Source organism: Psammomys obesus, unplaced genomic scaffold (genome assembly GCF_907164565.1).
Source record: "Psammomys obesus unplaced genomic scaffold, mPsaObe1.curated_primary_1811, whole genome shotgun sequence".
NCBI classification, from domain to species: domain Eukaryota; kingdom Metazoa; phylum Chordata; class Mammalia; order Rodentia; family Muridae; genus Psammomys; species Psammomys obesus.
The window spans coordinates 18,576,723-18,601,351 of NW_026596101.1; the positions used below are offsets into that span (position 1 = coordinate 18,576,723).

At 40.3% G+C, this 24,629-nt stretch overlaps 1 protein-coding gene across 1 annotated transcript; it reads right to left on the reverse strand.

Annotated features, from left to right (window-relative positions):
- Nucleotides 1-11,043: 11,043 nt before the first annotated feature.
- On the reverse strand, nucleotides 11,044-23,024 carry Kbtbd8 (kelch repeat and BTB domain containing 8). Its single transcript, XM_055628404.1, has 4 exons — nucleotides 22,998-23,024; nucleotides 22,255-22,465; nucleotides 17,318-18,432; nucleotides 11,044-14,241 (listed from the first exon to the last, which is right to left on the reverse strand). The coding sequence occupies exons 1-4, from the start codon at nucleotides 23,011-23,013 to the stop codon at nucleotides 13,778-13,780; spliced, it is 1,806 nt and encodes a 601-aa protein (XP_055484379.1). The 5' UTR covers nucleotides 23,014-23,024; the 3' UTR covers nucleotides 11,044-13,777.
- Nucleotides 23,025-24,629: the final 1,605 nt, after the last annotated feature.

Consider the following 24,629-nt stretch of genomic DNA (forward strand, 5'->3'; position numbering starts at 1 on the left):
AGCAAGATTTTACTTGGCTAGAGCGAGTCAAGGTTCTCTCTTAGAGCCCATCATCATCAGAAGAATGAATTCATGTTTTACACGAACTGCCTCGATCCCTTTTAAGATCAACCTACCCCACAAAGGTTTAACAACCTACTGATAAAGTCCCAGCATCCCTCTCAACACACGGTGGACCAGGCCTACAACATGTGGACCCTCCAAGAGAGGCACCGGTCTAGTGTGTCTGAGGCTCTGGGCACAACAACAACAAATGACATCATCCATCCATCCATCCATGCATACATACAATGCATATGCATGAGAAATTATAATACATTATTTTTTAAACAACAGATAAAAGTTTTCATTGTTTTCTTTGTCTTTGTTTTGTTTTGTTGTTTGTTTGCTTTACTCTTCAAAAAAAACTTGTTTAGCATGTCAGTCAGACACTACACACAAAATTTAAAAGCAATAAAAAATTGGGGCAGATAAGATACATGAAAAGCTCAAGGAGAGGGCCGGGGGTGGCACTGTCTGGGACAGCCCTTATTTAGCATGTTCAAGGTCTTGCTCTGACCCTGGTTTTAATCCCCAGCAATGAAAAAGAACAGAGGAGAAGAGGAAAGGAGGGGAGGGAAGGGAAGGGAAGGGGAGGGGAGGGGAAGGGAGGGGAGAGGAAGGAAGTGGAGAGGAGGGGAAGGGAGGGGAGAGGAAGGAAGGGGAGGGGAGGGGAGGGGAGGGGAGGGGAGAGAAGAAACCACAGGTGTGTGACACAAACCCTTACTCCAGCACTCTGGAGGCACAGAGCTGCAGTTCAGCCAGAGCTACACAGTGAGACACTGCCTCAAAGAAAAAAACAAAACAAAACAACAAAAGCTACAAGTAAATTCAGTATTATCTCTAGTCTTTAAAATCCAGTAGCTCTGTCAAGATATTTTACACTTCAAGTTGTGTACCGTATTTTCTTCATTAAATTTGAAGAATGAGACAATTTACATGAAAGCCAACTGATTAACTTAATAAATAGAGATGTGTGATCTTTTAAAACATGAAAGTACCACTTATAAAACCTTTCGTTTTTTTATTTTAAAACTGATTGATAAAAATTGACTACTAATAAAAATAACTTAGGGTAAATATTTCAGAACTATTAAATCCGCGCTCCTATTTATAATGTAATAACAATGTGCTCTGCAATTTTAACGTGTTATACATATTAACTTATCCTTCCATAGCTCAGTAAGTTTGGTACGTTTATTCCCATATTACAAACAAGATTGAGACACTGGCAATTCAGATGGTGTGCCAGAGAATACTCAGCTCAGTAAGGGGGAGAGTTAAATTGCAATTCAGGGAGTTTCATTATTAGCTTTGTTTGGTTTACATGATCAATTCATGCATTCTCTTAATTTTAAAAGATTAAAAATGTGACGGACATTTAAAAAAATATCAGAAAAAAATTACTCCCATGTGTATCTAATAAATGTGATGTGTGTGTGTGTGTGTGTGTGTGTGTGTGTGTGTGTGTGTGTGTGTGAACTCTATAGAAGAGTGTTTGCCTGGCATACATGAGGCTCTGCATTCAACCCTCCTGGAAAGGGAGGTGGGGTGAGGTGAGTGGAGGGGGCAGAGGAGAAGGCAGGGTTCTGGTCAACAGAAACAGGAAAAGAACTTCTCTGTTTTCGTCCATAGAAGTAAATACTATGAAGCAGTTAACATCTAGATAGACATACAGACAAGGTGTCCGTGTTTACATACTGAAAAAAAAAAAAAAACACTGGCATACACTAATGTAGCACAGTGGTTCCTGTAAGGCATGGTGGCACATGCTTGTCCTCACTGCACGAGGGAGGCTGAGACAAGTAGTTCCTGTCTAAAAACTTAGTTGTTGAAGCTGAACTGACTTGCTCTTGAAGGAAATGCAGATATGTCCACCTAGGCGTAGAGTCCTCTTTCTCTGTGTTGTGTGTACATGCATGTTTGCTTGGGTGCACATGTACATTTGAGTGCATGTGTGAACGTGTGAACGTGTGTAGAAGCCAGTCAACCTCCAATGTTGTCCCATCCACCTTGATTTATTGAGACAGAGTCTGTCATTGGCCTGAGCCTCCCAGATGTACTAAGCTGGCTGGTCAGCGAGCCAGGCCAAGGAATCCACCTGTTTCTTCCTCCAAAGCTGGGAATACAAGCTTGCACTACTATGTGTGTGTGTGTGTGTGGTATTTTTGTTTGTTTTTTTGTTTTTTGTTTGTTTGTTTGTTTGTTTAATGTAGGTTCTGGGGATTGAATTCAGGTCCTGGAGCTTGCATACAATGTGTTTCACTAGAACTACTCCTGGAGAGTCATTTTTCTTGACCTCACTTTGTTTATATTTACCTGGGAACCACAGGAAATGAAACGAAATATTAATAGTGCAATAGTCTCTGCTCCTCTGCCATGTTAATTCGCTCTCATCACTATAATCAAATATATAAGTGTAGTGACAATTTTGAAATTTTGGTTTCCAAAAAAAAAAAAACAAAAAAACAAAAAACCCCAGAAATATTATAAGAATATGCTTCTGTTTTAATCCTAGGTGGGGGATATGAGGATGCTTCGGATTGTTCACAGGAGCTGACTATAATTTGCCTCGTGCTCTGGCAGGAGCATGATTTTGCCAGCTGCAGATAGTTTCTTGGATTGTGTGGCATTCGGAATTCTAGGAAATTTTCAGAGGATTGTTGGTTATTATTGGTTGTTGTTGGTCACATTTTGTTAAGTAGCTGTTCAAAAAGAAGAAACAACAAAAAGAAATTGGATATTTTGATATCAAAGATCAAACTTGCCCCAAGGAGCTCAACACCCCTAAATCAGCAGGAAGTAGCCTAACAATAACGTTGACCCCTTTCCAACCCCTGACTTCATTTAGGGTTTTTTTTCCCCTTTCAATCCTTTTCTCTCTCTTATCTAGAGTTGGAGACTTGAAAGAATGGAAGAAAAAAGGTAGAGAAGGGTGGAAGAAAGAAGAGCCCACAAAGTAGCCAAAGACAGCTACACATAAGACAATTAACTTATGAAGAGAAAATGTTTCCCTTGGCTCACCATTGGTCCCATTATTTGGGATCAGTTATCGAGGTATTAGTGCAGGGCAGAGCAAAGTCTCTTCCATGGCTGCTAAAGAGAAAGTGAAAAAGGACTGGTGTGCTCCCATGCCACCCCACAATGACCCAAAGGCCTCTCATGAATCCCAGCTTGCTGAAGGCTCTACCTCTCTTCAGAGGTGCTACCCCTGCTTCTTGGGAATCAGGTCTGGCAGACTGGTTCCTGTTTGCAACCTCTGCTAGGAGAACGCTCAGATTTCAAGGGCAGCAGGTGACTTTGGGGAGACATTGGATTAAGATGGCAGCTATCGAGTCTCTGTAACATGTGAGGCAGTTTAGTTTGGTGTGTTTTATCCCATATATTTCACTGGTAGCTTTGGCAGAGGATGAAATTTCAGTTCCCTGCCCCCACACTGCAGGAACTCACAACCACCTGTAACTCCATACAAACATGAATGTGATCCATGTCCAGCACAAAGTGATTGAAAAACATTAATATTGCAACTCAGGGGTAGAGGAAGAAATTGATATTTTGAATATTACCTATCAGGGAACCCTTGGTGTCCAGTTATTAGTGAAACGTCCATTTGACCTAGTAGGTTTAACTCCTATCAAGCACCTGGTCCTCTACCTTTTCTCCCATCTCTGTTATTTTTCTTTATCCTTTTCCTCTGCAAATCAAGTGTGCTAAAAATAGAATCAGGGCAAACAAGACACTGTTGGCGTGAAACTGAAATCTACACTTTCCGGAGACATTTAATAAGCCTCTCGGAAAAGTCCATGAAAACCCAACACCAACATACATGCTCCACATTTCCCCAGTGGTTCTTTCTCAGTCATGGGAGGGTAGCTCCACCCCAGCGCTCGTGGTCCCAAACAAAAAAAAGACAGTTCATCTCCTAACGCATAGTAGAACAGCCTAGCGAAGCACGGTCACAATGATCTGATGGTGGAGAGCTCGCGTAGGGAAAGGACCAGCCATCGCCATCTGTCCATCTTTATCTGCAACAAATTGATTTCACAACTCTTCCAGATGTGAAATGCCAATCCCCCCAACCACCAAAACACACACACACAAGAATCCCTGCCAATTGCTCCTGAGCCTGAAAATGCCTCTTTGAAACAATAGGGCGCAAGGAACCTTCTGATATCTAGCAGAGGGACTTTATTGAGTTATTCCCTAGTTAGGCGCAAAAGGTCTCCTGTGAACTGGGCAGCATGATATGTGCTCAGCACACACTTGGGCTCAAGGGACCAGGGCCTCAGGGGGGTTCCAGGCAAAGCAGAGGAGGATCAGGGTCCTGTATGAAGGTGCAGAAACTTGATGAGGAGACAGTAAGTAACAGTTTCTCTGGCCAGAAAAATGCCTCGCTATTCACTAAAAATCCGGTCATTTTATATAAACAAACAATTGTCAGAGTCTAAAACCACCACTTAACAGCGAGGAGTTCACGAACAAGGCTTGACAGGATTCCCAGGGTTCACTGTCATTAAATTATTCCTTTCTTCCCTGACATGCAATTCCTCTCACTGCTATGTTCCTGGTTGTCTCGCACCCTGCCCATTCTCAGCATCTCTCAAGGGCTGTCTTCCTTTCCCTGCATCCTCTCCTGGGCCTCCCAGGCTCAGCTTGCACTAGGCTTTCTCTCCTGGCTCCCTCTTCAGTGCCTGGATTGGTGACCTGTGTTTGAGTAAGCGCAGGCTCCAGACTGTCCTCCTGACCTATCACCTTTCTTCGGTTTCCTGTTTCCACCCTGGCTGCTGCACAGCACTCTGTACGGAGTTATTTATCCTGTCGCTGGGAACTTAGCTCTTCCAAATGTGAGCTCACTCTCTTTACAACCCACACTGGCTTCCTTGCCAGCTACCAGGCTCCTTACACTTCCATCAACTGGGCCACCTTCCTGTGTCCCTGCTCACTGCAAAGATTCCAACTTGTCAGCCTGTGTTGACAGTTTGATCCGGTGAGTTTGGTAATTCTTCCTTGCGTGTATTTTCTCAAGCAAGGTATGACAGATGGCTTCAGGACCACTAGTGGGGTCCAAGATGACAATACACACTTAAGAATTTTAGCAAGTAGAAAGTGCCTTGCCGAGAAGAACCCTGGGTAAGATGCTCAATCCTCATTCAGAAAGGCAACTGGGACAGGCATCGGAAGAGGGAGAAAACAGGGAACAGGAGAAGAGCCTGCCACAGAGGGCCTCTGAAAGGCTCTACCCTGCAGGGTATCAAAGGAGATGCTGAGAATCATAGCCAAACTTTGGGCAGAGTGCAAAGAAAGAAGGGAGAGATAGAAAGACCTGGAGGGGACAGGAGCTCTACAAGTAGAGCAACAGAACCAAAAAATCTGGGCACAGGGGTCTTTTCTGAGATTGATACGCCAACCAAGGACCATGCATGGAGATAACCTTGAACCCCTGCACAGATGTAGCCCATGGCAGCTCAGACTCCAAGTGGGTACCCTAGTAAGGGAAACAGGGTCTGTCTCTGACATGAACTCAGTGGCTGGCTCTTTGATCACCTCCCCCTGAGGGGAAAGCAGCCTTACCAGGCCACAGAGGAAGACAATGCAGCCAGTCCTGATGAGACCTGATAGGCTAGGGTCAGATGGAAGTGGAGAAGGGCCTCCCATATCATTGGACTGGTGGAGGGACATGAGAGATGAGGGAGGAAGGGTGGAATTGGGAGGAGGTGAAGGAGGGGACTACAGTTGGGATACAAAGTGAATAAACTGTAATTAATAAAAAAAAAATATTTTTTTAAAAAAAGAAAGTACCTTGTTGGAAAAAATGTTGACCAATGGCCCATAGTTGGTAAAATAATTTTCACCTGGTAAGGTGCTATCACACATGTGATTGATAAATACAGAAGTTTTTGTGCTAAACGGCAAATCAGATGTATAGCAAAGCGCAAATGATGTTTTGCTCTTTGGAACTATGAAATATAGGCTTAGACATTCATAACCTCTTAGAAACTGTCAGTGTCTTTGCATCCTGTGTTGGCATGTGTGCTTGCACCTGTGCACACGTGGGTGCAGAGCGGGCGACTTCCTCAATCCCACTCCCTCTTATTTTTGAGGCAAAGGCTCTCACTGAACCTGAGCTTTACCAGGAGGCCGGCTGCTTCCTGTCTCTGCTTCCTCAGTGTTAAGATTACAAATGTGTGTTGTCACATCCAGCTTTTTGTATGGGTGCTGGGGATTTGAACTCAGGTCTTCATGGGCATCTCCCCATCTCCAAGACATACATATCATGGTGTACATATCTTGTATTTCACATTTATACATGAATATACAAACTTTGTAATGAATCCAGAGGTACTAAAGAACACATCCTTTTTCATTGGTAAAGACCTATTCAATCATGTTTCAAGAGCTAAACTATTTGACCTCAACTTTATCAGGTGATACGGCCTATGGCCTAAATGTTTGCTTCCCTGTCATCCACACTAACTCTTATGTTAGGCTTTAACCCCAGGATAGTGATGTTCTGAGGTAGGGCTAAATTAAGCCAGGGCCAAGCTTACAGAGTAGAATCTGTAGGTTTAGAGAAAAACAAACAAACAAACAAATCAGAAGGAGCTATGGTAGCTCAGGGGTAGAATGCTTTCCTAGCATGTGCAAGTTTGATTTCCAGCATGGCAAACTGCAGAGCTTACTTTCTGTCCCTACTTTCCACCGCAAGAAGATCTGATATGAAGATAGCTTTCTAAACCTGGACCTGCCTAGATGCTTAGATAAAATAACCCAAAGGCAAGACCTTTACAGTACCTAAAAATGAACAAGGAAAGCGGTCTTACTTATTTTTAGAGTCAGAGGTTACAAACCTTGTATAAATGTGTTTTAAATACCATCTGTTAGATTTAAATTCTTTCAAAAGGCACAGTCCAGAAATGAAAGTGAGAACTGTGCGACTGTGTAACTGTGAAAATTGCTTTCATGCGTGGCTTATGGGTGCAGCCAGAGGCCCAGCCATTAGGGCCCTCATCAGCGTGCACTCTGGATTTGCTCTTACAGATAGACTCAGCTGTAAGTGTGTCTGAAAGACAGAGTGCAGCTATAGACAAGACAACAAAACATCTGAGTGTTCATTGTGTAGGAAACACTGTGAGAAACATTTGAACGCCCATTTCCCACAAAAACTTCCAAAGATGGATTACATCAGCCTATTTTATACATGACAAAAAGAATCTCAGAGGTAAGCGATTTGCCCATAATCACCAAAGACACTGTAATTTGTGTTCATAACAAAGCCCATAAAAACAGTTAAACATTACTGAATTTCTCTGTGTTAATGTTTATTATGGTGTTTTGAATTTCAAATCATAACTATGTATGTATTTTTGGAATAGAAAAGAAGAAAAGGGTGAGTCAAATCTCGTTTTTTCTACACACTAGCCAATAGAAAAATTTCATATAATGTAATAATTTCAATGATGACACCGTAATTTGAATTTAGTTAAAAAAAAACTTCATGACTGGAGACTTTAATTAAATTATATCATATAATTTCAATTTGGTCCTAGAAAACTGAGTTATTTAGCTGAACAAATCCAAATTCACTGAATTGTACACAAATAATTCCATAAACATGAAAATGACAAGGTTCTTGACAATAAGTAAGAATAAGGACATGTTCTATAGTCTTTTTTATGTTTATAAGTAGGGATAAAATATGTAGGAACTTGAAGAATAATTGATTCATTCAACCAACACAAAAATACAAGAAGCTTACAGTAGGGACTCCTAGATTCAGCACTGAGATGGAAAGAAAGGCACTCAAACTGTAGTCACTTTTCCTGGGCCTCAGAAGTCAGGCTTCCTCAGTCACCTAGGCAACGAGCGCTGTGGATCCGAGGGCCACAGATAAGGTACTGATTACTTAGACCTGAAAGTAGCTAGAGCTGTAAACTTATAAGAATTCTTAAATGGTTATTTTAGTGGATTTCACTCAAATGAGAAAACTCCCAGGGACCCCATTTTTATTGGTTTGGGGCCCCTACATCGTATGCATTTTATCCTCTGGACTCCCACAGGGGTAAGGGTTCTTATGGCAGAGATCTGAGAAAGTACCCTGTTGCTCTGCCTAAAAGGCAAGGAGGATCTATTCTGAAACACACCCAGGACTTCTTCCCATAACTGAGGCCTATTTCCTAGAGAAAAGTACTTTTCATAGAACTTGATAAACATGGAGAGTATTCCTTTCACCCCCTATTCTCCTAATACAAAGAGGTTAAACAGGTTCAGCAAGAGCCAGGGAATGGAGGACTGAGTGGAAGGAAATAAATCAAGAAACAACACACAGGTCCACTAAATAACAGATGTAATCACTCCGAAAACAAACAAACCTGGAATTCCAGATCCAGCAAAATCATTCTTCAAAGTGAAGGGGGAAAAACATCTGAGGGAATCCATCACTTAGAGACCTTCCCTGCACACAATGTCCATTAAAAAGTTCTCTGGGCAGACAGAGATTGATATAATAAGGCAGAAACCTATCCATACAAAGACATGTTCACTCTCTCATAAGGAATAAATGGAGGTGAATATATTTTTTTTAAATATAAAGCGATCTGAAGGGGTAGCTATTTGAGGTAGAGATAATTAAAACATACTCAGTAGCTGGTGAAAGCATATTATAGTTAAGTAATCTCACAATAAGTGACAGCCATGCCAACAATGGAAGGGACCAATCAGGAACTCTACTTGTAGGTACCTGTACTACACCTCAAGTGTCATGGCACCAAACAGGACCTTGAATTAGATTATAAACAAAGACTGAAAATCTAAGGTCACCATTAGGGATAAATGTAAATTATAATTGCTTGGCTAAAATGAGATATAATAATATAAAATGCTCAGTTAAAACTTTATATAGCAAAAGAAAAGTGAGAAGAAAAAAAAAAAGGAACCACATGGAAATAGAAACAGTGACAACCATTAATTACTTCTTTAAACGTAAGAGGTCTGAAAACACCAATTTAAACAAAGACACTTCCACGATCCATATGAAAGTCCCAGCTGTAAGGGACCTCTAAGAAATTTATTTTGCACACACTCAGCCAGATAAATTAAAAGAAAGATGAAAATAAACTAAGCCAAGACAAATTAAATCCACAAGATTTCTTAACTTTATCCACAGAAGACTTCAAGAAAGATGATTTGAAAAAAGGTAGATGAAGTGGTACAAGCCCATAATGCCAGTGCTGCAGAGAACTGAGAGTACACAGCCAGTCTGGGTTACAGGGTAAGAGTCCTTATTTAGAAAACAAAACTCAAGCCAAAAAAGTGAGCACACACACCAGCATTGGAAATGAATGAGGGGTGATCAACACCGATTCCAATGTAAGAAAAATACTATGAACAAGTCCACACCACACATTTGACAATGTAGATGAAACGGATGCCTCTTTGAAAGACACAAAACCCATAGGAGAAATGTGTGTGTGTAGAAACTCAGATAGCCTTCAAAAACTGAGCATCAATCAGATCAATGGTTTCACTTGAAAAATTCTACACCAAAGGTAAAAAGCACACCAATTTTCCATAATCTTTTCTAGGAACTTACTCGAGGAGCAGAACTCATATTGGTGGCTTATTAGTATAATAGGACAGAGGAGCAGACGGGGTGAGAGAAGGTTCTGCATGGATGAGAAGTGTTTATAGGCTGTATTAGGTATTTAATATAGTGGTAGAGGAACAGCACCCAGTGAAAGTGAAAATCCAGAGTACTTACATGACCTTCTCCAGTGCAATTGGTCTTTGTTACTGAAACTCCAGACCTACCATTTCTCAGCATGCTCTGAGGCTGAACTGAAAACTCTCTTCTTCCTGTCAACGCTGTGTGCCTTCAATCTAAAACCCAGGGGTAAGAGCTGAAGAAATTGTTCAGTGGTTAAGGGTGTTTGTTCCTTTCATTGGTTCCCAGCACCCACATCAGGTGGCTCACAACCTCTTTTAACCCCAGTTCCAGATCTGATGTCCTCTAGTCTCCATAAGCACCTGAACATATGTGACCTGCTCAGACACACATACACAAGTAAATAAACAAAGCAAGAAGAAATAGAAAAATGGGAGAGGAAGGACCTGAAAAAAAAAAAAAAAAAAATCAGGACAGTCTCTTAGCAAGTTGTTATTTTAACTTCTAAATATTTTGGTTTTCCTGGATATATGTTTGTACTGTGTAGTTTTGTGTTCACATGTGCACCTCATGCCCCAGGAGCCCACAACACCTGGAAATGGAGTTACGGTTGTGAGCTGCTATGTGGGTGGCAGGACTTGAACCCCATTCCTCTGGAAGAGCAGACAGTGCTCTTTAACAACTGAGCCATTTCTCCAGCCCAATAGGGTGTTATTTTAATCCAGACTGGAAGACAAAAGTGTAAGCCCTTCTCTGATCAGTAACATGATGAGGTCAAAGGCCCTAATAGGGGAGATAGTTGGTATGTCTGAGGAACAGCATGATTGATGTGGCTAGAATCAGTGAGTTCACGGAGCTACAAAGAGGTTTGGACAGTATTGGGCAGCAGATAATGTTGGTAAGGAGCTTGCCTCCCATATGGAAGTGTGTGGCCACTGGATCTGAGCAGAAGAGGGACACAGCCCCAACTTCAGAATCACTCAACTGTGAGGAGAAAACAGGGAAGTAGAAGGAAATCCCTGGCAGTAGCAACTGCACACAGGCAAGCAAGACAGGCTTAGACTAGGGTGACATGATGATAGTGGTACGTATGTGCATGTATGGGGATGCTACAGAGAAACAGGATTTTATATCCCATGTGGAATGGGATAAATGTACATCAGAGAGGCATCATGAACATTTTAGGTTAGCACAATCAGAATACTGGTAATTCTAACTCATTCAGGTTATGCCACAAGCCAGATATTTAATAGCTTAAAACATTTCATTCTACCATCACATGAGATAGTTTGTGATTTTCACCAAATTTTAATTTTGCAAAATTCATTCTTCAGGTCAGTTTACAACACTGGCAGTTTTCAATCAGAAAAGGTTTTATTACAAGAAACAATGACATTAGATAAAAATGCAAAAAATTGTGCAATTACAGCAAAATGTTTAAAAATATCTACACATTTGCCCCATAGGACTACAGTACTTACTACATACCTGAGCACTGAATATTGAATGCCATTTTAAACTTCTTTACATGGGACTCTGGTTCCCTACAGACCACAACCACTTTTCCTCATGCACCAATGAAATCAACTTGATGCTTACACATTAACTTTGTAGGATAACAAGAAACAAAGACGGACATAAATAATAATTTCTTCTTTCCTACAACATAGCTACACTTCGCCCAGTTTTCACTGTGTAAAAACTACATAGGAAAAGTGCTACATACATTCTTCAAATGCAGAAACATAGTTAAAGTGGGATTGGCATTTGTTAGATCTTTTAATCCTGTTGCAGCCATTGTGCCTTTTACTTATATACTCGTACTATGAAAATGTACCTTAAATATCTACACATAAATACACACATATCACTAATCTTAGTTTCCTAGGACCTTTTCCTGCAATCATTTTTAAAAGTAGCAAAATATACCAGCTATGTAATGTAAACAAATAGTTCTTCATACAAAATTCAATATATATTCTACTCCCATAGCAAATTCTAAACCTTGGCTTTGACACACTATACTTAGATGATACCCTTGATATGCACTGTTGACAGAAGAACCAACTGTTTGTACAGATCAACAGAATGAATCTAGTGTAGAATTAGCCAGTGTGTTGTTCTCTTACATATCATATGATGGTACATATACACTGCTAACTCAATGTTCTGTGTCTTGTTTTCAAGTAATTCATTTTCCTAAATAGAGATTGTCAAAGTGGCAGGAAATCTTAAGATACTCAACAAAGTTTTCAAAAATAAAATTACATGGATACCTCTTGTAAAAATTATTTTCCCTCTCATTAGTAATTCAAACCTATAATGCAATTAAAAATAAATCATAGAAATAACCCTAAGACAGCATGAAGCAAAAGAAAACACAAAACAAACTAGAGAGGTAAAAAACTTATTGGTTGACAACATTTACAAAGAGATTAGGAGAAACCATACATCCAGCTGTGTAGGACACATACACCCTCATTCTGTAAATGCTGTCCACTCAAACTCCCACTTTAGAGAAATATCTCTACTTGTAGGGCCTTTGTAATGAAGTCTAGAAAGTTTCTGAAAAAGGAGGTATGTGATGCAAGAGGCAATGTTTTCAATATGTTTCACAGTATCACCTTACAATTTATGCAAGCTTTTTGTTTGTTTTTTTCAAATCATGCCAGTTTTCTTCAAGAAAATCAAGCTGTTCTGACTGAGGACAGACTCGGACCTCATGTGTATATTCTTTATCTGTTATAGGAGGCATAGAGTATGTTATCAATCTAAATGCCTGCCTTAGATAAAAAGAAGAGTTGTTTGTCCTTCATTTTACTATTCCTAACTATCTGTGAGACACTATCAGTTAATATGAGTGGTGCCTTAGTACCTATGGTATAAAAACCCACGGTTCTGTTCACTCATCCTTCCTTCTGTATCATCTTCAGCTAGAACAAGTATTTACATGTAAAAATATTAATCACTGTTGAGTGCAAAAATTAAAGTGAGGTTGTAACTGTAATATAAACCTTATAAGCCACTGAATTATTAGACCACGGCAAGACACTTGTTTCTACAAAACAGAATTTTAAAAGTAGGTGTAAAACTTCACATTATAAGTTAGCTTTCAAGATACCAACAATGACTGGACAGAAAAGAGGATGGAAAAGGAGGCTGGGCAACAAAACAGCCCATGTTAGTGCAAACTTGGATTTGTAAAACTGAATCCAGTTAGACCAATGGCCACTGGCCATATCCTCTCACACAAACAGCAGACCTCGTGGAGTCACAAGGTAAAGTGCCATGGCCATGGAACTAGCATGCTAATCTGAAAAATAAACATAGACCCATTAACCATTTAAATCAACCTAACTACATATGAATTAACTTATACGAGCACCAGTCATCTGCAAATCTGAGCCCTTTCTGGGATTTTAAGAAATGAGACAGTGTTAGCACTTGAAAAAGTTATGGACAGAAAACTGCCACTTTAAAGTTTTAGCTTAACTTAAAGCTACATGAGAAACATGAAACAATCTGACTGAAAGTTCTTTCTGAGACTGAGTTTTCCTTCAGTCTGCTGACGGAGCACATTTAAATCTCGTACACTTGAAAACAGTACACAAAAATATATATGTAAATATATATAAATAGTTAAGAATGAGGATCTAAGTTAGTGCTTCTCTGTGTTAGAGAGATCACAGCTAAATAAATGATATTGCCTCACATTGTTACCCGTATTTAAAATAAAAAGTCATGTTAGCCAGTTTGGATGTCTCTACCCAGGAATACTCTAGCTGCTTTTAAAGAGTGCATAGTTGTCTTGATTCACCTGGTTTCTCAGCAACTATTTATCACAAAATGCTAGAATGATACTTTTATGCCAGGGGTGGAAAAAATGCTGATAATTGCACTTTATTACCTTTCCTTACTGAAATGAAAATGTCATGAAGGTAAAAACAAATTCGTCCCCACACCACAATCATTTCAAGCACCCATAACTCTCTCCCAGCTTCTTTCAATGTTGACAGCATTTCCAAAACAAGCTTCCTTAGTACGAGGTACCAGTGATATACTGAGGCCTGCCACTTATTAGAGAACTTTCTGAAGACACTGAGGATAGAGTTTAGCCACAGCACACTCAAAATGTCGGCCAAGGTCCCACAGGCGATCTGGGGTCTCATACACTTTCATCCACTGGTCAGCAATGTCATCATACTGGTAAAGAGAATTCTTTCTGCTGGTTCTGAAGATATGTTCTTCAACAGTTACTTGAGTAGCTCGGACAAATAAATGGAGTTTATTCTGGAAAAGTACCAGCTTAAGGTATGGATTTATAGATTGATCACATGGAAAGTCCTTTTTGCGAGTCCATTTATTTAGCTCAATATCATAGGCTTCTACAGTAAACACACGCTGATGATTTCCACAGGTTCCAGCTATGTAATAGATGGAGTCTTTGTACACAGCTGCTAAGCCCTGGATTCTAGGCACAGTCATGGGGGTTAAAAATCCCCAGTAGTCTTTTTGAGGCTCATAGAAGAGAAAGAATTCTCCTAAGGAAAAAAAAAAAGAATTGTAAATTTTCATGTTTGGTTGCATCTTTAATTTTAACTCTGAAGACTACGTTTTTCAAATATTTGCCTTCTAGACTACAGAAAGTAACAGTAATATTATAGTCTACCTGCATGGGATATATGACCTGGGGGAAAAAAAGGCAGATACACATACATAAAACTTAACCATAAAAAAATTCATTATATGTGTGTGTGCTACTTGGCTAGAAAATAACATATGGAATTATTTAGATTTGTTATGCAAAGCTGATATAAAGCAAAGATAAATTTCAAAACAATTTATGAAACTGATATTGAGTCCATTACCATTCTAAACTGACCATAAAGGGTATGTGTGCTGAGTCAAACTGTCAATTGGAAAATGTAAGAATTAAAGTTGTGAATATTTACAAGATTTTGCTAACGATAAAACATAGCTTTGTGTTTTCATAAGGTCTCCAGCCTGAGCTCAGCCTGGCCTTACCTTTAAGAGCCTCCTACCTCATCCTCCTGAGAGCTGGAATTATAGGCATGGGTGGCTATGCCCAGCTTAATGGGAACATTGTATAACGTCTTTGTGATAATATCAATTTTATGGTGAGATTAAATTTACACTTCAGCAGTGTATAGGTAGAACAGATTGAGCATTCTTTATCTGAACTGCTTGAAAATATAAGTATTTCAGATTTTAAAGTATCTTCATACACATATATCTGCATATATTATCTTGGAGATTACACCAAGTCAAAACATGAATTACTACAGTATCTTCAATGCCTGTGTTTTGACTGTGACCTCTTACAGAAGGTCAGGTGTAGAATTTTCCATGTGTAGAACCAGAACAGTGCTCTCAAAAAGTCTCAGATTCCAAAATATCTTGGCTCTTTACATTAGGGATGCTCAACCTGTAAGACATAACCTTCTTCACTAGTTTCTGTCAGGTTATATATGCTAGGAGGCTTTGTTTAAGTTAGACATGAATACTGGAGTCTAAGTAAAGCTTCCCTTTAAACCATTTTAAATTAGGGACATTCCCATCTGTAAATTAACTATTTAATAACAGTGACATTTCAACTTCAATTTTATTTACCCAACTTTTGCTTACACATTACCTCTCCTTACTAACAATTATAGTATCCTTGATAAAGAAATTGGAGTTAAGACCTTTTATATGTCCCAGTTCTCTACAAATTTCTTATAAAGAAAAGTTGATTTAAAAAAAAAAATCTCAACTCCTCTTTAATAAACTAAAATCAATGGCAAGCAATTTAAAAACTCTCAAGGCCTCAGATTCTCATATAAAATACAACCTCTGGTTAAAAACTACCCTGAAATTCTATGACATCATTGCTGTTTTTATATTAATATACAGTTCATGTTAATATACAGCTCCCCACACTCCAAGGAGAAGCCTTAAAATTATCTCTATAAACTATTTTGCCAATAACACACACATATATAAATAAGTATGGATGGATGGATGGATGGATAGACTCATCACACTGGATGATATAACCACATTGGATGACTTATACACCCATTCTTATACTTTGCAAAGATAAACCCAAATCATGCCATGCTTTCATTTAACTAAAATATAGTACCAGACAGTACTATGCCTTAATTAATTCTGCATAATTAATAAGCAACTTACAGCAAACATGTAGACATCTCTGAGAAATGTTAAGTCAAAGGACTAGAGCAAAGAATATCATTTTTAAAAAATGGGGTAGGCTTTAAAAAAATCTTCATGAAAACCTACATTTTAAGTAGTCATATAAGAAATATAATCCATTAAGGAACACTGTAAATGAATAAAAATTTTAGAATTTACCTACAGTGCATTCAAAATCCCAGCAATTAAAAATTTAAGAAAAATTAAGGGGCTAGGGAGAAGGCTCAGTGGGTAACGTGCTTGCAATATTAGCATGATCCCTAGAATCCACAACAAAGCAGGGCATGGTGGCATACATACGTAACCCCAACAGTGAGGGAGCAGAGAAAGTTAGATTTCTGAGGGGCTTGAAAACCAACTAGTCTAGCAAATTGGTAGGCTCCACTTTTAATGACAGCCTTGTCAAAAAAAAAAAAAGTGGCCAGGAATAGAAAGATACTCAATGTTAGTGTCTGGCCTGCACATTCATATATGTACAATTAAACAAACAAAAAGCTAAGATATGAAGAACATAATTTCAAGCCTTTGTAATTTTTCTAGCTACTGAAACCCTTTGTGGGGGCTGGGAAGAACATTAGCTGCTCTTTTAGAGGGCTCTAGTTCAATTCTCACCACCCCCATGGCAGCTGAAAGCCATCTGTAACTCTAGTTCCAGAGTATTCCTCTTCTAGCTTCTGCAGTGACAAAGTATGCATGTGGTACACTGACATATGTTCAGGCAAAACACTCATATACAGAAAATTTAAAAACTAGTAGGTTTTTTTTTGAGCTGGAAATATAGCTCAGTGTTTAAAAGCACTTGCTGGTCTGCTCTCCTAGAGGGCCTGAGTTCAGTTTCCAGGGCCCACATGGCAGTTTACAACTGTTTATAACTGCAGGTCCAGGCAATCCAACACCCTCTTCTGGTCCCCATGGATATTGTATTCACATGGTGCACAACCATAAATGCAGGCAAAATGCTCATCATATAATAGAAAAATAAATCTTGAAAAAGAACCAACCCCTTGGTAAATAAGTATAACTTGAGTAAACTCCTTCAGTAAGTTCCATAAAAAAGTAGTTGCCACATTTCTTGGTATTATTGAAGAACAAAAATAGCCAGGTATGATTAACCTTTAGACTTTAAAAACACTCTGAAATACTCAGTAATTGCTGAACTATTACTTATCATGTTTTTTAAAATACTTTATGAGATCCAAACCTAACTCAAAAGCAGAGCATTTCAGTAATATTTTCTAAAATTTTAAACATTTTTGACCTTGATCTTCTGAGAGAATCTTCTAGCCTAGTTTACAGTTAGGAAACCAGAAGTATTAACTACTAGAAGTATTAGCTGCTTTCCTATTATTAAGTAAAGCACCCTTGGCACGACGTTTTGTGAAGAATCGCCATGTCACCTACCCTGTAAAACGTAGATCTTTTCTCTGTGTTCCACAGCATTATGAAACTCCAGTGCAACTGGCATGGCACAAACAGTCATCCAGCAATTCTCTCTGCTGTCATAGCACTCCACAGACTTCAGGGAGTTTCTTCCATCACCTTCATAAACACGCCCTCCAATTGCATACATTTTACCGCAGCAATATACAAGTTTGCAGCCTATTCTAGCTCGGAGCAAGGATGGCTTGGCTAGCCATCTGTTTGTGGAATGGTCATACATCCAAAAATCATTTTCTGCCTTATGATCGATGGACACCTCACTGCTGCTCGGCCTGTACCCTCCTGCAATGTAAATGTCATTATCCGGTGATACAAGAATCCCAACTTCTCTTAGGTCATTTGGTGGTTTGCATAGTTTAAACACTCTTCCTGTGGCTATATCTAGACAAGGCACTGTTTGCTTCTTTCCTGAGTGTTTGTGTGCAGCATCAAAGCATATGATCATTTCGGAAGCAGTCATTCCGAGCCTCTGTGTACAACCATTGGTGTTAGCTGGTCCCTTTTCTCCACAGCTTTTGACTATGGCCTGTGCAAACTGAGGTGGAATTTTCTCGACGAATGCATCTTCCAGCAGAGGAAATCGTATACATTTGGCAAAAATCTCTGGAAGGTGTATTTCTCTTTCATTCTGCTCATGTTCAAACCACCTTATAATGCTTTCATAAACATGTTCTTCCCGGTCTACATTTAAGTCATCACTATCTAGTATGCTTATGAGTTGGTCTTTTGTCAGTTGGAGAAACTCTTGTTCTTTGGTGACACACAGAAACTTTTTACGGATGTATTCTTTTGATCGATCTCCAAGTTCCTGATGACCATAATGATCAGCAAAGATAAAGACCCCAATAGAATTTTGTGGGTCCAAATGACTAATCATATACTTAGCACACTGGTCTTGTATGGAAGGAATTTGGAAGATGCTAGCTGTAGTGAACAAGGCTTGAACATTGGCCTCTGTCAGAATAACTCTAGAGGTATAGGCATAATTCAATACTAAATCCATTGATTCAGCTTCAACACCGATGATTCGAACTTCTTTCTGAGTACTTTCTGTAAGGCCGCTAGTGAACATGGATCTAAGAAAGAAAAAGTGGTTAACATTTTATGTGTACTGAAAATGAAAATTTTTATAAGCATAAGGTTATCACATAGATAAGCCCTTCTGAAAACTAATCATATAGCACTGATCAAGAGTTAAATCTAGTTAACACCAAAAGCTCTGTTCTCAGCCATGCCATCCGGTGCCAAAGAAGTTAAAAACATATAATCTAAAAATATGGCACACTGGTTCAAGTTGAAATCACCAGGGAACCAAAGCTGATAGGAGGGCCGTGTGGCCTCCTGCAGCAAGCCATGGAGACTCTTTTGGGATAGTGGTCTTTTATAGATAAGAAGGCTGGAAAAAAAAAAAAAAAAAAAACCCTTGATCACCAGAGTAACAAGGTAACTGTGGCTGGAATGAGACTGAATAAACAAACTCTGAACTATCTTTCTAGTACTTCTACAACTCTCCCACTCCTATACACCCCTAAGTAACACCCTAGAATGTATTGCCCTAATCCAGATAGCCACTTGCCCTGACATAGGCCCTGCTCTTTGTCTAACAGACAGAAACACATGAGGTTTTAATCATGTGTTTTGTGTGAAGTTCACTTTCTTGTAAAAAGCCCTCTGTGCACACTGAATGAGATTCTTATAGGTGTCTCTTAGTAATTAAATCTTGTGCTAACTGGGTTGCTCAGTCTCACCCAAGAGTCCACATAAGAACTGGAAGAGGGAGAGGGGCAGGATTCTGTTCTCATATGCTAATTATGGGAAAAGGAGAATACTGGTAAGAAAGCAAACCATAAGTGATGTACTTCAGATCTGATTGTCCTTGGAGCACCTATCCAAGCTTCTAGTCAAATTGCCTTAGAGATAATGGATGTTAAATTATCATGTCCCAGAAAAGTTCAGGATAACATCAAGATAGCAAAAATCAGTCCTAAGCACAGGGAGCCAGTCTAATAAATTCTTTTGATGGTCCAGTGAAAATTGCAGGGGAACTTGTATGCACAAAGTAAATTTTCATCTCAGAAAGAGCATGGCATTCTTCACAGGTACATATTTTTTACCTACATCTTTTAAAAAACCACTTTACTCTTGAACACTTTGAAAAGGCTTCCTTAATAGAGATACTTCATTTTCTCAGTTAAAGTTCCTAAATTTTACCTATTTATATCTATATAAAAAGTTAGGTTAGGGTTAATATGCCATTTTCTAAAAAGTTTAACATTTTTTTTTTTAAATGTGTAAGAATTACCACAGGTACCTCAGTATATCTAGTGCCAGAGGTGGCCAGAAAACGGCACCAGATCTAGAAGAACTGGAGTTTCAGTTGGTTAAGAACCACCATGTGGGTGTTGGGAATTGAACCTTGGTCCTCTGGAAGAACGGTTAGTGCTCTTTAACCACTGAACCATCTCTCCTGCACATAGTTTTTACATTTAACACATCACTGATTCTTAGAAATTATTCTTAAATTCCCCAGTGTAAGTGTCTAAGATGGGTGCAGCAGTTTTTGACCCATCAGTGGAAGGTTGAGGCTCAAGGGCAGCCATAAATTCACGGCATCCTGAACTGTAATTTCAAACAGCCTGAGCACACAGCAAATATGCAGCTTCAGTTAAGATGGTCTGATTCTTTTGCTTTTTCAAATGAGTATATTTATAGAACTTTCTTTCCCAAACATTAAGCAAATAAAACACGTGGACTTCTAAGTATTATCCATTTGTAAATATCATTTCCTTTCTGTAAGGTTTCATTCTAAAAAACTTTTGTAGTTGTTTTGAGATAAAGTATTTTTATATAGCCCTGACTGTCCTAGATCTCACTGTGTAGACCAGGCTGGTCTCGAACTCACAGATATCCCACTGCCTCTGGCTCTCCAAGTGCTGGTTTTAAACACATGCCCTTCCACCACTGTAGGAAACTCTAAATTTTTTTTCTTCCAAATGTCCTATGAGAAAAGATGCATGCTTTTACTCTTTTTGAAAATATATGGGTTGCTTAGGAGATACCTGAAGGAATTAGTATGGTATTGGAGATAAAAGTAACTGAGTTCTAGACACTTTTGTTATATCTATAACTTTTGTTATACTGTGAAAAGTATCCTAAGTGAGAAAATGGGCAAACACTTTTGAAGGCCCCATAAAATACATGGGAATTTTTAAAAAATATTTTATTCTTTTTATCTGTGTGTGTGTGTGTGTGTGTGTGTGTGTAGGACTGTCCACATGTGAATACAGATGCCTACAGAGTTTAGAAGAAAGCCCTGGATCCCCAGGAATTTGAGTTACAGATGGTTGTGTGCAGCTTGATATAGGTGCTGAGAACCAAATTTGGGTCTTCTGCAAGAGCAGTAAGTACTCTTAACCACTGAGCCATCTCAATACATGGGATTTTAATATATAGTATACAAAACCTTGAGGATACAAAGGCCCAGCTTGGAGTACAGACTACATATCTTTTTACTTCAATAATGTAAATTTTAGGTTTAATATTACCACTTGACTAAAATTCAAATTTTCTTACTATGCAAATAGTTTAAAAAAAAAAAACAGGAACTTTAAGGAAGACTCACTTCACCCATTTTTGTTCTTTAAGTGTCATACAGTCAAGAGTTTAATTTTAGAATAAAATCTATCTCTGCCATTTGAATGACTTAGGAATCACTCACTCCATCTTTTTTCCATATGTAAATGGAAATAGCTGTGTAGGGATAAGACTATAAAGATTATGGAAGACAATACATATCAATTAAGCTTCAGAGTTTGGTAAGGAGCAACATGTGCCATATATTCAAACACATACATGAGCAGGAGCAGTGGTTTCCACTGCAAGACCAAACTTATGTTCCATATCTTTTTTTTTCTTTTCTTTTCAGCTTTTTATACTGTGATAATTAATACTCAGTAGTTCAATTACCTACCCAAGGCAAGTCTAAATGGTTTTAAGTATGAGAAATGAAGTAACTTCATTCAACGAGGAACAAGAAATGAATGCAACATTAAAGTGGGATGTGCCTTATAAGCAAAAGATAAAGCAAGAGCGTGGCTGACAAGATAATCTTCCTGTCAGCCAAGAACCATTTCTGAATGTTGAAGGGCTTTCAGAAGCAAGCACTTAAAACAAAATATTTATGCTCAGGTAGAAAATTATCTATTCCAATCACCTGTTCTTGGAATAAGAACTTAGTTTCCAATATTGTACGATAAAAGTAAATACAAAATGAAAGTGAAAAAAGCATGAACTACTTCTGGGAATCTTAGAAACTACAGCATAAACTGTTTCACTACTTTTTTACAAAACCCCATGGCCTTAAAACAATCTACTAAGTCCTAACTTACAGGTTCCTATGTTTTAAACTCTTAAAAAAAAAAAAATATACGTCCAAAAACAAAACAAACAAAAGCCCAAACATATTTACATATAAATTCTAGGTCATTCTCTAATAAAACTTCCAATGATTGAAACATTGTGTATCTATGCTGCCCAGTCTAACAGTCAGCAGCCACATGTAGAGCTGCCCTGCCCACTTGCCATGCTTTAGTGTAGCTGCGTTGGCGAATTTCATTTCAAAGCACTATAATTTTCACATGTGCCCGGCGGCATCCACACTGGAAATACCTCACACAGGGGTCCACTAACTTGAAAAATCCAAGCCTCTGAATTCTAGAGTCCCACAGCTCAAAACAAGGGCTACATTAATGAAGCCCGTTACGTACTCTCAGAAAATAGACTCATTGTTTGCCTTTTATTTATTTGTCCCAACTAAGTCTCAAAACCAAGTGGGCAACCCTGGGGATGAAAGGGAGTCTGGGCATGGGTAGCAACACAAGTTTCTTCCGTCGTCATACCTGAAGTAGGGGCTGATGGCAGCAAGAACGTTTCTATGACAGGAAAATGTTTTCCCGTGATCCACTTCCACTACAATGTCTGTCAACTGTCCTTCATCGTACATTGTTTTGAGTTGCTTAAGAATACTGCAAGCATGGAAGGGGTCCATGGTATCGTTGGCTGTGTCTGAAGATGAAATCCCATTCGGTGTTGGGGAAGACTTACTTAAATCTAGGAGAAAAATCGTACAACCACAAGAAGTTCGAAGCCAGTTACGGCGTCGCGGAGTTTGGTTTTGTTATTTTTTCTTCCCACCCCCACCCCTTACACAAACGCCCGTGTCTAAGGCTCCACACAGAGCCCACCAGGGGCGAACAAGTTCCCAGGCCGGCGCGCTCCTCGGGAGCCCGGCGAGCCCGGACCGCCGCGCTCGCGAAGCGTGTGAGGCGAGCCAGCCGAGCCGGCGGCGGCGGCGGCGAGCGGGGGACTGGGCTCCGGGCCGGGCGCGAGGCGGGAGGCTCCCGAGGGCAGCGCGACCCCGGGCGACCGCCAGGGCACCCCTCAACCGCCTCGCGGGCGGCCGGTACCCAGACGCCCCATCACCGCGGGCGCGCCGCCCACCTTCCCCATTCAACCTCGCCTCCCCTCCCGCCGCCTCTCCATCCTCCCCTCCCGCCTCTCGGCCGCCTCCCCAGGCCGCGGCCGCCGTCCGCGCGCCGGCTTCACGCCTCCGACACAGCCACGGCCGAGACACGCCACCCACCTGCCGACGCGGCCATTTCTCCGAGGGGGCCCGGCTCCGATATTTAAAGAGGAAATGTCATTGCGTTTTGCTCGCTCCCGGGTTCCGGCTCGACTAGGCGTCTCCTAGCCAATGAGGGTGGCCAACCAAGCCGACTCCTCCCCGAGCCTCGAAATTCTTGGCGCTGATTGGTCGGCGTTCAACCACCTGTGCGTCGGGAAATGTAGTTTTAGTGCCCCCGTTCCCGCGTGCTCCTTGTCGGGCAGAGGCCCAAGCGGGGCGTTCCTATTGGCTAGCTGGGCGGAGGTAGAGAGCCCGGAGCCCGCCAGCCTTGTGCCTGTGAGATGCGCAGCGCACGCCGGGAAATGTAGTCCTCTGGCTGAGGCGAGCTGTCACTCTGAGCCGTGAGGTAGGAGAAGCTCTTGTTCCACAAATTCCCCTGGCTAGGGCCCCTCTCTTAGTCTCGATTCTGTTTAAAAAATAATTTTCTTCATAACCTCAAAGTCCCTGCCCGTGACTATATTCCGATATGAAAACGTGCTCTGCATGAAGGCTATGAAACTCTAAAAAGTTGGAAATGGTCAGGAGGGCTGTTATGCAAAAATGCAAAGGAAATAAGACACCACGCCCAGAAGAAAAATATTCGTAGGCCCCTGATGAGTCTCCTGTGAAACCCGCTTGAAATTGCAGCACCTTAGCCACGTGCCTTGCTTTTCACAGATGAACTGGGTCTGGTCACATCGCCACTCAGGACCTGAATCCATTTGGCTTGCCTTTCTAGCACACCCAGGAAACACCTGTCACACAAGAGTACAGGAGCCCTAGAGGGAGAGTCAGAAGACTGATTTCCCCTGGCATCTTGAAAATGAAGAGGGGCCTCTGGCTTTCCTGTGAAGAGATGCTGGAGAGAGGCAGAGCTTGGAGCTCCCTGGTAACTTGCTGACCTCCTGGCTCTTAAGCAAGCTCTTCCAGCCCTTCAACTTGTAGATCCTCTACCCTAACATACAACAGCCGATATTCAATCTACTTCATAGTCTTTGGCAAGAGAGCAGGAATGTTATTGTTGACTTAACTTTTTCTTCTTCTTCCAATTTTTTCTGTTTTTATGTGTGTTTTTGCATGTGTGGGCATGCTCTTGGAGACCGGAGACTGATGCTGGAAATCCTACATCGATGATTTTTCTGCCTTATCCAGTGAAGCACGGGTTCTCAGTCAAATCCAGAGATCAAGCATATGGCTAGCCTCTCTAACCAGCTTGCTCTGGAGATCCTCTGTCGATAGGTTAGGTTCCGGGGGATTCGAACACTTTCCTCACAATCACTTTAATCTCTGAGCCACCTCCCAGACCTCTGTTGATCTATTCTGATTTCCTCATCCCGTTTCTGGCATCTCACCGGATGATTTGACACATTATAGAAATGCAAGTAAAAAGTAAATATAAAACAGAAGTGAGCAAACACTGGAGGTGCACCTTTGAATCAGGGAACGGGGAGGGAGCTACAATAGAGACAGACTGACTTCACGGTGGAAACTTCCCTAGTGTTGGAAAGATTAAGCAGCTGGATGTTTTTATTTACCTGCTTGTTTATTTATTTATTTATTCATTTATTCATTCATTCATTATATAACTGTAAACTGAACAAGAAGCCTCAT